Source organism: Limulus polyphemus, unplaced genomic scaffold, assembly GCF_000517525.1.
Source record: "Limulus polyphemus unplaced genomic scaffold, Limulus_polyphemus-2.1.2 Scaffold3819, whole genome shotgun sequence".
NCBI classification, from domain to species: Eukaryota; Metazoa; Arthropoda; class Merostomata; order Xiphosura; family Limulidae; genus Limulus; species Limulus polyphemus.
This window is the reverse complement of record NW_013669429.1, coordinates 88,414-105,241: the sequence shown is the minus strand read 5'-3', so window position 1 is coordinate 105,241 and position 16,828 is coordinate 88,414. Positions and strand designations below refer to the sequence as shown.

At 33.2% G+C, this 16,828-nt stretch overlaps 1 protein-coding gene across 2 annotated transcripts in view; it reads left to right on the top strand.

Moving 5' to 3' along the window:
• Positions 1-60: 60 nt before the first annotated feature.
• The window catches only part of LOC106470096 (protein NipSnap-like), a 71,468-nt gene continuing 54,700 nt past the window's right edge, over positions 61-16,828 (top strand). For both annotated transcript variants that reach the window (XM_022398662.1, XM_013930623.2), the window contains exons 1-4: positions 61-166; positions 3,621-3,757; positions 12,657-12,702; positions 13,325-13,416. In XM_022398662.1, the coding sequence (XP_022254370.1) occupies positions 84-166; positions 3,621-3,757; positions 12,657-12,702; positions 13,325-13,416 (358 nt within the window). In that variant the 5' untranslated portion in view covers positions 61-83. The remainder of the gene's footprint in view (positions 167-3,620; positions 3,758-12,656; positions 12,703-13,324; positions 13,417-16,828) is intronic.

Sequence of the window (16,828 nt, the reverse complement as noted above, 5' to 3'; positions counted from 1 at the left end):
AAAGCTACGCATTTTTTTTTTTTTTTTTGTTTGTTTAAACACTAGTGTCGCACGAACATACAGAAGCAGTAAAAAAGTTGAGAATGGCGTCTGCAGCTACTAGTTCCATGAAGTTGAACTTGAAGGGTTTTAAGAGTATTCCGAGATTTTGTTCATTAATATCAAGGTATGCTTCAATTTTAATTTAATTTGTTGTATGATAATATTTTTGGAAATACTGGTTATAGCATGGGAGAGATTTATCTTAACTGATGAAGGAAATGTCAATAGATTAGTTTAAAGTCATCTGAGGAGGATGTTACTGCCTTACAATTACAAGTTATAAAATGATTTGGATTATTTGGTGAGGTGCACGAGTACATAGCAGATGGCTTTTAATGATACTAAATGCTAGGTAATGCATGTGGGATATCACACTCACATCTTGAATTATGAGTCCAATTTTCATGGGAATACTCTTAACACTAACAGTAACACTAGTAATAATAGTATTATTACTATTAGTAGTAAAAATATTGTGGAAGTCAAACATTTTGGTGTTCTGAAAGATCAGTCTATTATCAAGCCGTCCAAGAAATGTACTGTTGATAGTTGCAGGGCAAATAGGATTTTAGGTTGTATTTATAGTAATATTGAGTATAAGTCCAAAGAGGTAATAATGTCATTGTATAGGTCATTGGTTATGCCACATTTGGAGTATTGTGCTCCGTCTTGTGCTCCTTACAGTTGACCTCAGAAAGAACATTGAATTAGTGGAAAGGGTTCAGAGAAGGGCTACTACTGGTAGTACTAGGATGATATCTGGGATGGAAATGTTATTATATGAGGATAGGTTAAGATCTCTGAACTTGTTTTTTTTAGAGAAGAAGAGTTAGAGAGTATTTGATTGAGGTGTTTAAGATTGTTAAGAGAGTTGACTGTGTTGATGCATTTTTTTCGTACTTAATGGTAAGACTAGGGGACACAAACATTTTCAGCTAAAACACTGTTATTTTTCTTACACTAACAGGATGATTGGCTTCTGGAATGAGTTGCCTTCAGGTATAGTAGATGCAGTTAATTTAATGGAAAGCATGATAAATATTTGAACCATAAGGGCTGGCTTTGAGGTTTTTATTTATTTATTTAACAGTTTAGTTTAATATAGTGGATAGAACAACCTAGGTTGACCAAAAGGTCCCTTGCTATCCTTTAAGTTTACTGTTATGATATATCTTGTGGTTGATAGTTGGAACAACATAGTTTAGCCTGGAAAAACTATCACAGGTTTTATTTAAGTTATCACCATTCTTTTGTCATTTTCTACTAATACTACACCAGGCCTACCAACTTTTAGGATTCTGTTTGAGTGAGACTTTTGAAAAGTAAAATTGTAGTACATGCTAAAGTGTTTTGAGTGCTGAAAAATCATGTATTGCAGAATTTAAAATTCAGCCATTATAATTAGCCACTAATTTGACCAAAATGTGAGATTTTTATACTTATGGTTGTTTGTGTGAAAATAGGACCAGTTGCAAGAGTCTCATATTTTATGCATGAGTGTTGGTAGTTCTGTTACACCATGCAAGAAAAGTCCCTAAAAGCACATCAGAAGCCTACATTTTGGATTATCACTTAAATCAATTAAGTGAAAAAAATTATAAAACATAGAACTTTAAATTATCAAAACTGTAAAACCTGGATTCACTAATTTGCTACAGTAAGTGTTAAGGCATTTATTTTAGTAAAATGTCAGTGATATGAGAGAGTAGTGTCTTTAAACAGTCCAAGTTACTTAAAAACATGGAAATATTTGACATATTTAGGGATATGAAACTGTAGCAGACTAAAGTGTTATGTATGATATTGTTAGAGATCTACTATATTGATCAAGAGGCATAACTACATTTATAAGCAATGAGAAGTGAGTATAATTATTGAACTTTTAATAGTTTTATGATTGTACTGACTGTTTATAAGAAATATTTCATTTCAATGATTTTTTTTGCTTAATGACCTCATATATTTGTTTATTAGCCTCATATGCATGATTATTTTCACCTTTGGGAAGGTTTACAGGCTATGGAAGCCATAGCTTATGGCAGTGTTTCTCAAGTAACGGGCTACAACAGCCCATTGGAGGGCTTTGAGGTGTGTAGGGTTATGGCTTTAAAATAATGAGTCATCAGCTGCATATGCATGAGTGTTCACATGTGTATATGAATTTTTTTTATTCAATTCACAATTTCACACTACTTTTCTCCCCCCCCCCCCCTGGAAAACTTTACCCTTTCTTGGAAACATTTCTGCAGATACCCATGTCATATGTTGGCTTTTACTATAGTAACAAATAACTAAGTGAGCCTTGATTTGCAAATAGTTGACTTATGAGTTGTCAAAGTAATGGGCTATTTTCCTTTTCATTGATAGTTCTTGACAATTCATAACCTTATTTAGTAGGACCTGAATATAATTATTGAACTTTGGTCTACTAAAATTTTGTATTTGTAAATGAGTGAAATATTTTGATGTTTTTTAGTAAATTAGATTGTTTTAAGGCCTTGGGGACAAGGCAGAGAAAGTTATTATTAAATTGAGATATTATGGGAGATGTTTGGAATTATCTCTAGCAGTTATGGGGTTAATGTTAGTAACATAGGTAAATATCAAGAACTGGAGAATGGAGATTGTTGAATACATTCTTAATTATTTAATCAGTCCTGTAAGCCTACATTTTTGGCCTTAAATCTACTACTTTCATCTTGCTGACTATTTTATAAAAATAAGTATTTTGATGCTTTTTGGTGAGACCTGTAAAAGCAGATCCAGAGATAGAAATAATGAAATAAAATTACATTCACTCAAGGGAAAGTTGTCAGGAAGATTACATTCCCTCATGTAAAGTTGCATTTCCTCATGAATTGTTTTTTTTTTATTTAATCCATGCAACATGTTTACTCTCATTGGTCATAACTAAAGGAATATGGATGGACCATGCATTCCCAGTTGGGAAGGCCAACTAGAAAGAAGCTGTGTAAACTCATATAATGAAATATGATATAAAAGAAAACCAAAATGGACATAATAAAGGGAGATCTTACATTTCTAACTACAATATCTGCAGGACTAAACTCTTTGGAACTCAAGAAAATTTGCCTTACTTTCATGTGTTTCTGTTCAGCCTGTGTTATGTGTCAATCTTTGGAATGCTGCAGTTCAAAACCTGAACATGGTATTTTAACATCTACAACAAGGAGGTCTGAAATTTAAAATAGACAAATATTTTCATGTGCAAATACATCTAGTTTCTTAGACTTAGTGAGTAGGAATAGTGTATCAACAAATATAAACAAAGCTTGAAGCTTTCTCAGTTTTGTATGATATTATAGGTAACGTGTTATAGGTAAGCTTTTTCTTTGATAAGTATTGCTGTTATTAACACATTTGTTAGATATTTTAATAATTAAACTAACAAGTTTGTACTTAATACAATAGCTTCAGTATTTATATATGGAGACTAACAAGTTTAAGAGTATTACAGTAGTTGAATAATTTGTTTAGTTTGAAGAAATGTCTTATGCATATTTGCACAGTTAATATTTACTTTCTCTTTTTACCTGTATATTTGCCTTCATACACAGGAGTATTAGTATTAGCCAATCAAATGAAGCCAATGAAGGATGGTGGAATAAGTTTCTTCATGTCAGAACAATTGACCCAGGAAAGGATTCCCATTCTAGACTTTTATCTGATTCTGATTTAGTCTATGAACTTCAAAGTAAGTTATAGATTATAGAATTATAAAACCAAAACGAAATATGCTATGTGATTTACTTAAAAATAAAACAATAAAATTATAGCATATGCATCATAGGTTTTCTTTAAGTTAAAAGTGTGAATGGTTATTTTTTGGAAGAAGCTATACCACTTATTGGACAAAAGCTTATGTAATTAAGAAATTACAATCATTAAATTATTTTATGCAAATTAAAGTTAGTACATATAATAATTTCAGTGACATGGTAGCTGTAAAAAGATAATTTATACTGTATTACCAAAGTGTTGAAGCAACACTCGATAATTGTCAGAGTTGGGATTTCATGTTTATGTCTAAAGCATTCTCCATTTTGCCACCAAACCCAGCCATATCCATTCAAAGCATATGGTGAGTAGCACAATTAATCACTTCAAATGATGATTTTTACACTGTTTTTCATCAACATTTCAATGCTCAAGGTGCCATAAGAACCAATGCATTCTGTATTTTAGTCATGACAAGTACCTTATGGGTTGAGTTGTAAGCCGAGCTATAAAATATGCCTATGGAGCTCCTATCACCCAGTGGTTTTACTGGCCTGCAGAGCTTAATTTATAATTAATTTAACTCTTTCAGCATGGGCTTGGTCCCTGGAACAGACTTTGTAACCATTTTGTGCCTGTTATAGTATTCATGCTATAACTTTTAAATTAGTACGTGTATGTTAACGAAATTAGGCAGATTATCAGTAAACATTACAATGCTTTCATACACGAAATTAAGGTTTGTTAAGCAATGTTTTTCTCATGCTTTTTTTTTTTGCATGTTGCCCATCCAACATTCAAAATAATTTTCATTTTAAGATTAGAAACACCTTTATGCATTAGAAAATTTTCAAATTTCACATGCAAAATCTTTATAATGTCCAGATAGTTATTAAACATTTCTTAAGTAAAAAACTTTATATTTTATCTGTTATTTTCAGTAATGAATCTCTGCACGGGTTCATTAGATTTAAAAAAATCTCATAACCACCATAAAAAAATTAGGAAATAAACATTAAGTATGCCTCTTTCTTTCTAAAATGACAACACGAAAATATAAATGTTTAGATAAAATAGCTTATTTCTCATAACATTATACATTTTTTTTATTATACTGACCTTCCAGTCATGCCTGGCTGACGATACAGAAGTTACAATGATGTGGCACATGTGCTCTCATGTTACCGTATCCAATAATATAAAACTGACGTTTAGTCTTTACAAAATGACCTATCTTATTTGTATTTCAGTAGACTAGTATTTTTATATATGTATATAAATTAATACTATTTAGAAATAAGGTCTTAGAATTATTTTTCTTAAAACATAGACCAGTAAATAAAGAAGTAAATCAAACTATTATATCTTCTAGTTACAACCTTTGTACTCAGTTGCTGCTTGACTTAGGTTCCTGAGCCTTTTAAAATTTTGCACATGGAGGATATGAAATGAAATAATTTTTTTAGGTTTTATATATACAGTTGAATAACCAAAAAATCATAAATTACTATATCAATACCATTGAATTTGACTATAATTTATCAAGCTCAGTAACTAAGCTATATTTGGGTCTAAAAAATATGAAAGTTTGAGCAGACTAAAGGCATAACTTACCTATTTTAAGTCTTGGTTCAAAAGAACAAGATGGCATCCTAACACATTAAAGTGGATGAGAAAGCCACAAGGGAGATATTCTGAGCTTTTGATTGGTTATTCATGTGTCATATATTGAAGTTTGTGTATATAAGAAACTGTTTCCAAAAATAGAAAGAGAAGAGCAAGGCCACTGTGTGTGATTCAGTACATTCAGCAAATAAAAAAGATATGAGGTTCTTATTTTATATTCTAGTTTGTCAATATCAGTAACTTGAGTTCCTAATTCGTACAAAACTGTAGACTTAGTATTTTGATATCACAAACATTTTATTTGAACCAGTGTTGCATTCAACATACCACGTGACACACAAAAATCGATGTGTAACTGTTTTTTAATATTTACTTTTAAATTTAAAAACTAAGTAATGTATAATACTAAAATTTTAGTTATAATCTATAGTTTGATGCCAAGCTTATTGACATAAATTAGTGAAATTGTAGTTCAATAAAATTTGAATGTTAGTCAACAAATGCGATGACATGGCCTTTGACCGTGACCTGTCTGGAGAGGGTTAAAGGCCTAGATCATAGATGTAAGGTCAGATGCATAATTATTTCCACAACAAGATTTGTATAGATTGAGGCATGACTTAATTTGTATGGTTAGGCCTGCATTCCATATTATGACATCAAACAGTTTTTCAGTATGTTACACAGTGTGTGTGATTAGGTATGTTTGGTTGAAATGTCTAACTTACAATCACACAACCATTGCAGCATTCATTAACATTCCTCTTTATAGATTCATGAACTCCTTTCCTTGTGGCATTTTGAATCCAACTGGCAGTATTGCACTATGTGATTCACATGTAGTTTTGATTAAAATGAGCCTATTACAAGATGGTGGGTGCTGTTGCAATACTCTAGGTAATTAAGTATATAATTAATATTTTGTCTTTAATAAAGAACTGTCAACATTTTATGAAAGTTAAAAACCATTTATATGGTTAATTTATTCATTTTATGTGTCAACACTTCTTTTTTATACACTTTTCACTAATTATTTTACAACTAGATAATGCTAGCAGGTGTGCATGTGCAATACACAGTGAGAGGTTTATGAAAGTTAAAAAACGTTTATATGATTCAGTTATTCGTTTTATAGAAAAGGATCATAGTTTAATTTGATTGAAAAAGCAATAAATAAATTCTGACTTAAAAACATCTCACTTAATACAAATGTCTTTAAGGTATATAAAAACAATGTGTGAAAAAGAAATTCCTCAAATGATTGAAAATATATGAAATGAAATATAATTGTAGAATTATTGTTTTATCACTTATGAATATAAATAGTGTTCCCACTTACATAAATAGCAATTCTTGTTCAGTGCTACCTTGTATATTCAAACTTTTTTTTCTGCATGCCACAAGCCTTGAGAATCCATGTACCTTACAATTGACTGATTCAAATGTGTGTCTCATGCAAATCATCATGTGACAGCCCTTCTCCAATAACAGTGTGATACACTCTCCTGACGCATGTAAATCCCTCTGTTTGATTCTATCAAACCATCAGTTCTCATTTGGCAGTAGTCATGTTTTAACATTTAGTTTGTGCTCCCTTCAATCTTTTTTCTTTATCTTTCTATCAATTTCTCTCAACAAGTTTACTGTTTATTATACAATGGTGATATTTGTAACTTGTTGAGTTATTCCGACGTGGAATTATTTTATATTTCATTCTGCCAACACAGTTGTGTTTGGTTATTCATTCTGAATTACTGCTTTGGAGGTTATATGTTCTATTAGCACATTTACACAGGCTTCAGGTAATGGTACTCCACAAGGAAATTATGAGCTTTACTTCGTTGGTCCTTGACTCGAGTTTGGAGTCCCACACATTTTGAACTACAGTCCACCGACTTTGGAAAGATAAAGACATTATACTGTTGTGGTTTTGATTACTTTTATTATTAATATTATTATTATTTGTAGTTATTTGAGTTCCATAACATAAGTTTCGTTAGCTTGGTGGATGCTCGTAGCTAAGTTCAGGTTCAAAAATTAGGCTTTGTTGTATCCTTTGTCATATACCATTCGATTAGGCTTACCATGGGTCTTTGTTATTTCAGGATTACCTGTTATTCATCTTACTGGTATATCAATCAATAATTTAATATATTGTTTTTCTTCCATACATCACGTCTCATACATACATTAATGTTAATACATACTTACTTAATTTTACAAAATAATGTCTATATTTCATTTTCATTATTATTTATCTTTTATACTTCATACTAACTTGGTTTGTGTGGAATCCTTGAGTCGGGGTCTGCAAAACTTTTCCCAATATTCATCTACTCCTTCCACAGTTAGCATGGGTAGTTGGATTTTCCAGTTGGATAAAATTTTCCTGTTCCATATCTCACATTCTAGTCTCTTTGGGGAGTATATTTTTAAACATTGGAACCATCCATTTTCCTCTGTGAATGCATTCGATGGAGTTTTCTGTTATCCAAGCCATTACGGTTCACTGTCTTACTACTAGTGAGGTTCTAGCACATTGGGGGGTTTAATTTGTATGGGAGCACTTCTCCCTTTGTGTCTAGCACATTCGCAATCTTTTCAGGAGACACTGCATTACACATGGTTTCTTTATAGGGTTCCTTTGAATTTTTTTCTTAACTTTCATCACTCCTTTTTCGACTATATGTGTTGGTGGTTGAACATATCCCCCATAACGTCAGATTTATCACTTCCTCCTCCCCTTCTGGTTTGTTTCTCTTCCCTGATGCTTATCTTCAAAAGTGCGGTGTGTGGATTCGATCAGTAGGAGGCTTCAGAACAATGGTTTACAGACAAAAAGTAGCTTAACTACAAACAAACCTTTTTAATGTAAGAGCACAAGAACTCCAAATGTGTCCAAACCAATGACTTGTTCAGTGACATAACCTTTTCAGATTTCTCATTTTTTATGTAGATTCACCCTAAAATCCTATTTGTCCTGCCACTAGCTACAACACATTGCTTAGATGGCTAAAGAGACTGGTGAAACAGAACGCCAAAATCTTTTTCTTTCTTTCATTACACTGCCAAGACTATTATCTTAAACTTGATTTTTTTTTCTTTTCATCAAATTTGCACATTGGGACATGTGTTACAGTGTCTGTGATAAGATTTATTTGACTGTACAATTCCCTGTTGTTTTTACCCAGCATAATGGCATTTTGATCTTGAATCCAAGATTCCCAACCTCCTGCTTCTTTTACTTCAATTGCACCTACTTCATCTTTAGACAGGTTTGATCAATGTTGTTTTCATGGTTACTTTTGTTTCTGGTTCCATCTTCCTGACAAGGATCAGATAATCCCATCTTTTTTCTTTACTGCTTGGATTACACAGGTATGTGTCTTCTGTTTCTCCAGTTGTTTTTTGATAAATCCAGGGTGACCTTGTTACATGAGCCTCAACTACTTGAATCTCTTCTTTTGTCTGAAGGATCTAATCTTTTTCCTCTTTTTCTTTCTTTAACTCTCCATTTACTTGTCTTTGTCTCTTATTTATTTTCTTTGCCATTTATCCATGGTTTACCTACTTTTAGAGGCTTTACATAATGATTCTGTCAACTTGCACATACCCATTTTCCATCTTGGCCTAGATTTTATTTTTTCATTATGTCCCTGTTCACATTTTTTGGAAGCTACTTCATCAGATTACTTTCTTTTCTAATGCTTATCTCCCCCAGTCTTCTTTATTGTATCTTTCTTTGTGGTGATGTTTTTTTGGGAGGTGCTTCTTATATTATAGAATCTTGATCTGATGCAGCTCATCAGTAGTCATTTCTTCTCACTTTGACTTTTTTGGATTTTGGGCCCCACTTGGCCCCATCTCCCATTCCTAGTCCTTTTGTTACTCTCCAATGTCCCACACACTTTTCTGAAGCCTAGTTATTATTGGTTTTGGAGGCAACTTGTTTCTGGAACCACCCCTCAGCTCCAGTCTAGTTGTGGCTCAGCTCTTTCACTTTGTACACCTGTGGTTTTCCTTTGCCACAAACTGCTGGGTTATTCAGATGCTTTCTGAGAGGTTTTCTCCCCTCCTCACCCAGTTAGAATACTGTGGAACAATTTCTCAATCCAACTCTGAGGTTCTACTTCCATCTTTTTTTTTATTATTATTTATTCCCATGATGATGGGAGATTGGCACTCTGTCATAGGTTTATTCCACTTGAACCAGCTTTGGTTGTTATTTGGTTCAAAGTGGACATTTTTCACACTGAAGTGGGTATGCTCAAGAAGAGAATGACCAGGATCAATGTCTCAGATGCTTTCTTCACATCCCAATTTGACCACCCACTTTATGCTTTCCTTCAGTTCATCTACAATGTTTGAATATTCTATTCACAGTTCTTTCATTCTTGTTGGATATGGCTCTTTATATTTTCAATTCAGTTTGGTGTGATTTTGCATGGAAGTTGTTTGCATTCTACAGGCCTTATTTTCCACTACTCTATAGATATTTGCCCTTTACTTCCCCCATCCAGTGTGGTACCCACTATCATAACTTCCCTTCTCCTTAGAGACTCATCTTGTTGGGGTGGCTGGTGCAACTCTCTGATTCAGTCTTAACCCCAACCCAGTATATCATTCACTTGGAGGTCTTTCTCAATTGATATGTGGAACAAGTTGAGCCTTCTCTTTCATCTCTTTGAGATATGGAGCTTCTTCTGATACCAAGACTCTTGTAATTTATTTTTCTGCATGAGAGGAATTTTCTCTTTTTGGTGATTCTCTTCTTTTTGGTCACGACCATATGTGTCCTCTTTTGTGGACTCTGGCTGATTTGAGAGATATACTGACTAATATGATTGTAGGCAATAGCTAAACCTACAAACAAAACTTGTCAACCAGTCATACTTTACCCAATTCTAGACACATTTATGGAGTTTGGTTTCCAGAGTGGTGGTGTCTCTATATAAACATCCTAGAGCTGGCCATCATCTTCTAACTCATCTATACAGCCTTCTTATCTTGATTCATTCTATTCATCAGCAGAGAGGCCCTTGCTTTTGGGTCATCTGTTTTCTTTGCTCTGGACTCTTGAACCCACAACTACCATATTGGTTGGTTGTCAGTCTATTATGTCTTTGGAGCTTAGACCCTGGTGACAGATTGACTGTCTCACTTATACTGGTTCCTTCACATAGAGAAGTCTCTCCATCCTTTGATGTTTTCACTGGATCTGCTCCAACTTGAGTAGTCCTTTCATTACTGCATTTATGACTCCCCTCAACATCTAGCTTCCACTCTTTTGATCTCAAGTGCCACACTACAATTCTGGCAGTGAATGTTCCGAGTCTGGACTGGTTCAGTCTCTATTTTTTTTACATTTTCTCCAATTACTCATTTCCTTTACAGTCATAGAGATCCTAATTGTCTCCTTTGTCCTGTATGGTCTATTTGTTGTTTTCTCACTTGAACTGCCCCTTTGCAAGATATTTGACAATGTTTTTTCTTGTCATGGGATCTCCTTTGCCTCTAGTGACTTATCTGTTTTCACATTGGTTGGTTGGGTTATACACTTATCCTGCTGGTTTATTCTTCTGTGGGTGAGGACACATTTAATTTTTTCATGTCTACTTCTATCCAGTTCATCATCTCTCAGGTTATTTTGCTTTTAGCCATCAATGTCCCCTGGATGTAGACAATTCCAACACTTTTCTGTCACATTACTTATGCTATATTTGGGCTTTATCTACTCTGTTTCTTTCAGATGGTTTATTCTTCTGTGGGTGATGACACTTTACATCTTTTTCATGTCTTCTCCCATCTATTTTGTGATCTCATGGCTTTTCTTGTCTTTAGTTATAGATGTCCTTGGGATGAGATCTTGCAGTTGGGGATGTGGATGACCCTGACACCTTTGTGTCCCATTACTTGCACTACATTGTGGTCTCATGTACTCCTGGGTTTAATCTCCCTCCAGTCACCACTTTCCACCTTTTACAGAGATGTTCAAAAACTATTAACTTTTTCTCCTTTTTTTTTTTGCAAGTCTCACGACCACCTCATTCAGTTTACATGTCTACACTATGGAGAAAATTGAAATTGGCATTGAGTGGAGGATAACAGAAAATGTTAAGCCCATCTGCCCCTGTTCATGCCCGCTCTTTAGATGAAGTTGCTCATCAGACCTTTTTGACAGTATAATTGCATGTGTGTATATATATATCATCTGGAACCACAGTACAGGCAAACCTCTTCACTAAGAACCAAACCATACCAAATGGTTAGGTCAGCCAGACGGGTCTTGGGTTCTCCTCAAGATGTAGGTCTGGGATGAATCCTTCCTGCATCTGTTTATTCTGGTATGTATCTCACATCACTATTTCTCAGATTATGTAAAGCCTGATGTTTTATGATTGGTCAGTTATAGAGAGAATGTGTGGCTGATAAAAGCAGTTTTAGCACTGTCAGACAGATTTTGTTTGAAGTTTGAGAAAGTCGGAATATATTCTGAAGTCTTTTTTCCATGTTTTCTACTTCTTATTTACTATTTGCTGTCTATATGTTTTGTTTTCAATTTTTATTACTTGCATTTTCATTTTCAGGTCTAATTTATTTTATTTTCTTCTATGTGGATACAGTCTTTTTTTTTTTCTGTTTGATTTCAATCAACAACTACACCACCAATTTTTGCCACCAGACCATCATCCACTGTTCTAACCTTTCTAATGTTCCTGTTAGTCAAGTTTTAGCTTTATTTTGTTCATCTTTGCACCAAATTTTTGTCTTTTATTCAACTGGTGATAGATCACCACACCTGCACTTCCTCATATTATATCCATGAACTTCTTGCTGTAATCATCATGTTTTAAGTTTTCTGTATTGTGGAATACCATATGCAAAAAAATGAACATCTAACATTGGATATTAAAGATATTTCTTTCCTGTACTCTTTCTTTCATCTTTAGGGAGATTGAAGATTATTTATCTTAAAATAATTAAGAAAACATTTTTTCATGCTTGCTCATGTTTCACAATTTTAATTATTTTGTTTAGTTCCAAAGTTTCATGGCTGGAAAAGTTTCTATTTGCTTTACTTCTGTTTCCATGGTTGAATATTAAAAGCATTTTACAAATATATAGTAAGTGAAAAGTTAGCTTGGAATATTGGTAGTGTATTGGAATATTGAAGCTGATGTTGATTTGAATTATTGTTGCTTTTTTATTCTGGATGTTAATTACCAACCTTAAAAAATATTTTTGAACAGTTCATGACATCAAGCCGTGCTCTACTGAACTGTATTTAAAAGGCTAGTAAGTATAATATAAATTTTCTTTAGCTTTTGAGGTCTGTGTCATAAGAGATCTCCACTCATTTTTCAGAGTATAGAAGATAATATACTTAGTTAAAGGGAAAAATAAAGCAACACTAGCGGTTGACAGATTAACGTCATTAAAAATTATGTAATTCTATTGTGTAGATGTGTGTTTGTTTTAGTGCAAAGCTACTCTGTGTGTGTGCTACAAGTGTTGGACATGGTGTTGAAAAATCATAACATTTGTCACTTAAGTTCATAAAGTTTTTTGTATTTTGAAAATGAAAAATTATATTGAAAGAAAAGATTGAATGTTAAATATTATCACAAATCAAATGAGGATGTATGCAAGTAAAATTGTCATAAATCTATGTTACTTCAACACTTGCACTGATAATCTAACCTAAATTAGGATGTATGTAAGTAAATTTGTCATAAATCTATGTCACTTCAATGCTTGCACTGATAATCTAACCTAATTATGTTTCTCACTAAATTAAGCTTATCATTAGTTGATGATGGTTTTGGTTTCTTTTGTTGCTGGTGTAAATTTTTAAATGCCAACATAGTTTATTGTGTTCTTTAGTTTGAAAATCATCATATCATATTTCTGTTAATAGTGAGCATTGGGTTCATAATGTACAGGAGAAAATTAAAGACACTTCTTTGGTAGGAAGCTGGAAAGTTTTAGTTGGAGATCAGGACCAGTTAGGTAAGTGAGTTTGGTATTCTAATTTCTCCTGTTTATAATTTATACAAAAGCTACTTCGTGCTCAAATTAATATACAAGAATGATGGTAAAATAGAGTTGTCTATGTTGATGAATTATGCAGTATTATGTTGTTTTTTTTTTACTTTGTTTTATATTGCCTATGTGGCTTTATAATGAAATTAACTTTTAAAAAATCCATATGCATATTCACTTTTAAACCTATGTGCATGGTGTTATGTATTTAATATCAGAATTATCACCTGTACATTTTACCGTATGTTTCTGTTTTAGTGACAGTTCTTGGTAGAGGAGAGTGAAATACAACATACAATATACAGGGATACTAAAAAAAAACTGAGGATATGCATTTCAGATGTTCTAGAGGTTGTGCAAATACAATATGCAAATTATAAAATGGAAAATATTCTCTTTATTCTTTACATAAACATCACCTTACACCCCAGATATAAATATCTTTGTAACTCATCTGATTTTTTTGTGTGCAACAGATTTGTAAATTTTACTAAAATGTGGGTTTGATTTTCTTTTTTATATTTCAGTAAAGCAAAAAGCTTAGAGGCTGTAATTTAAACTATGGCTTAGAATAAGCATTAAAGTGTGTAATTTGTGCCAAACTCAGAAATTCATGTAGGGGTATAAAGAAAATCTAAAATTGGTAATGGAAAGTGAAGTATCATGTGATACACAGAAGTAAAGGCTAAGAATGTATTTAATACTTTCTTTTGAAATTAAGAATTTAAAGCTTATATAGTATTAAGATTTGAATTATAAAGTTTATTGACTTACATTAGTAATAAACTTGTTTGATTAAATTTTGAATGTAACTCTGTAAAAAGGTCACAAGTGCACTTCAACCCCCCTCCCCCACTGTACACACAGCATTATATAAGGGGGGGGGGGATAGGAAGCACATAGTATGCCAGTATATTACACAACAAGTAACTTTGCCATGATAAATAAATAAAAAGCAATATGTAGCTAGTAGCTATCTTTGTCAGGGTGGATTGTGATTTACATTATTTTGTCAGGACAAATTGTGTAAACTTGTCATATATATAGTTAACCAAAAGCAGGGATGAGACTTGTTCATTTTTTTTCACAGTGAAAAACATCATTTCTGTGATTCAATCATTATTTGTTTTCATTATCCACCTGTACTTCATCTGGCTGTAAACAATTCACCCAAGGAAAATTTAGAATATGTGTTGTGATTGAATGAACATGCACCAAGAGTAGTCTTTTGTTCAATAGGAAGCTTTGTTAGTTGTCGCCAGGGGCAGTGAAAGACGTGCGTGAGCCAGGACAAGTCAAGAGACTGAGAGAGGTATTTTAAAAAAAATAATCAATTCAATGTGGACTGTTTTAAGAGCCATCCATTGCTAATAATATTGAAATTTGATCTTATGGAACATTTTTCCATTGTCTACCACATTATTTCATCTTGTGCACCAGCTATTTAACCTCAAGATCACATTAAAACATGGCCTTTCAATTTTTATTTCACTCACTTGATATAACTGTGGTAAACAGTCTCAATTCTTTCAAATTGTCATGTAAACATTGATCTAGATGACTTTAATTACAACATCTCTTCAATTTGTCAGTTAATCGTTTGATTAAAAGTGATTTGGCTCCATGAATTTGCTGGATTTGTGGGCAGTGATAGGATGATTTTCTTATGCTCCAATGATATTTGGTGCCCCATATGTACGAGAAGTTGAGGGAGGCATACTATGGGGCCATGCCTTGTCAAATACTCTAATTGCAATTTGTACTGATGTTTCAAATTCTCCAACGAAGCAGTATGTCTTTGGACTTATAACGCTAGAATCCGGGTTTCGATACCCATGGTGGGCAGAGCACAGATAGCCCATTGTGTATCTTTGTGCTTAATTCCAAACAAACAAACAGTGCTGCAATGGAGCTTCAATTTGTACAGAGGAGACCTTTATTTTTCAAAATGCTTTTCATGGGAGAAGTTCCCAGACTTTCCTGAGAGAGGGTGCTCTTCCTCTCAAACCCCTACTCTACCGTACAGCAGTGTGTGGCTCTGCCACACCTTTTTCCTTTTTTTCTGTAACTCACTCTCTTCCCTGCAAAAGGTATAACAGAGGGTAATGCAACTGAGGAATTTTGAACAACAAATCTTGGCAGCTGTTTAGGTTTTAGCTCTTTGTTATCTGAAAGGAACTTGTGGTCTGAAAGATAACCTAGGGTGGTCAGAAACTTCCTTCCTTACGTGGGAAGTTGTAGAATCCTGATATGATATTTGAGTATGAGTTAGCCTCTGGGATTATTTTGAGTTAAGAGGAGCTAGAATGTTGTTTTTGACATGAGTAATGTATGTCTCCTTAATCCAGCTGAGAAAGCAGAGAGAAAATCAATCAGTGCAACAATGATAAAGTGTGCAGTTGTTGATGTCACTTGATGAGTCAATGACATCAATAAGTAGAAGGTAGACAGATATCAGTGGCCACTGAGTGAAGAAAGGCTGGATAAAGCACAATAGTTCTAGATTGAGTGGATAACCTGACTTGACTATGTAACTGTTTTTAATGTTTTTATTTGTCTATTTCTTTATTCATCATCCTGAACTGTGTTCACAATAGGGATCACACAGAAATTTTCTTAAAACTCTAATACAACATTTGGACAAAAACACCTTAAAAAAGCAGACTTGTTCTTAATACAACACTCAAATCCTTCCTTTTCAGTAGTTAAGACCACCCAAACATTGATAATAAACAAAATAAGTGACTTCATGGTTGTTAGACAAAATAAAAAATTGCCCATTTAATTATACTATTATTATTGTTAATATCATCGTTTCACAAGCCTACAGCAAAATTGGCTGGGTATTTTGCACCAAACCTAGACTGCTATACTATATGAAACACTGTGAATGTCTGTAACCTATTTAAAAGTTGATTATCTTTCATTGAACGTTGATTTACATGGTTATAACTACATAATAGATGTGATGCTGTTATGAGTGGCTGTCTTTATACTTGATGCATGTTAAATGTGTGTTTATATGAAACCTCAGGCAGAAAGCTCAGTAAATAATTAATATTAAAGACACAAAGCTTTATTTCAGTCAATGTTTTAGAGATATTTGTTTCATATGAAAGGCTGCTTTTCTACTGGTAAAATCTTATACACACACCCAGTGGGGATTGTTTCTTACTCTAGGCATATATTTGCCCACTGCTGTGCATTAACAAAGTCTATATATATATATATATATATATATATAAGTAAGCAAATAAGGCTGGAGATATACTGCTGACAGCTTGCTGAAGCTACAAATCCCTATTATTACTCCAGTGTAAAATCATTGCAAATGGTATCTACTGTAGTGTGGGAGTGCACAGGAATTTTGCCAAAAATT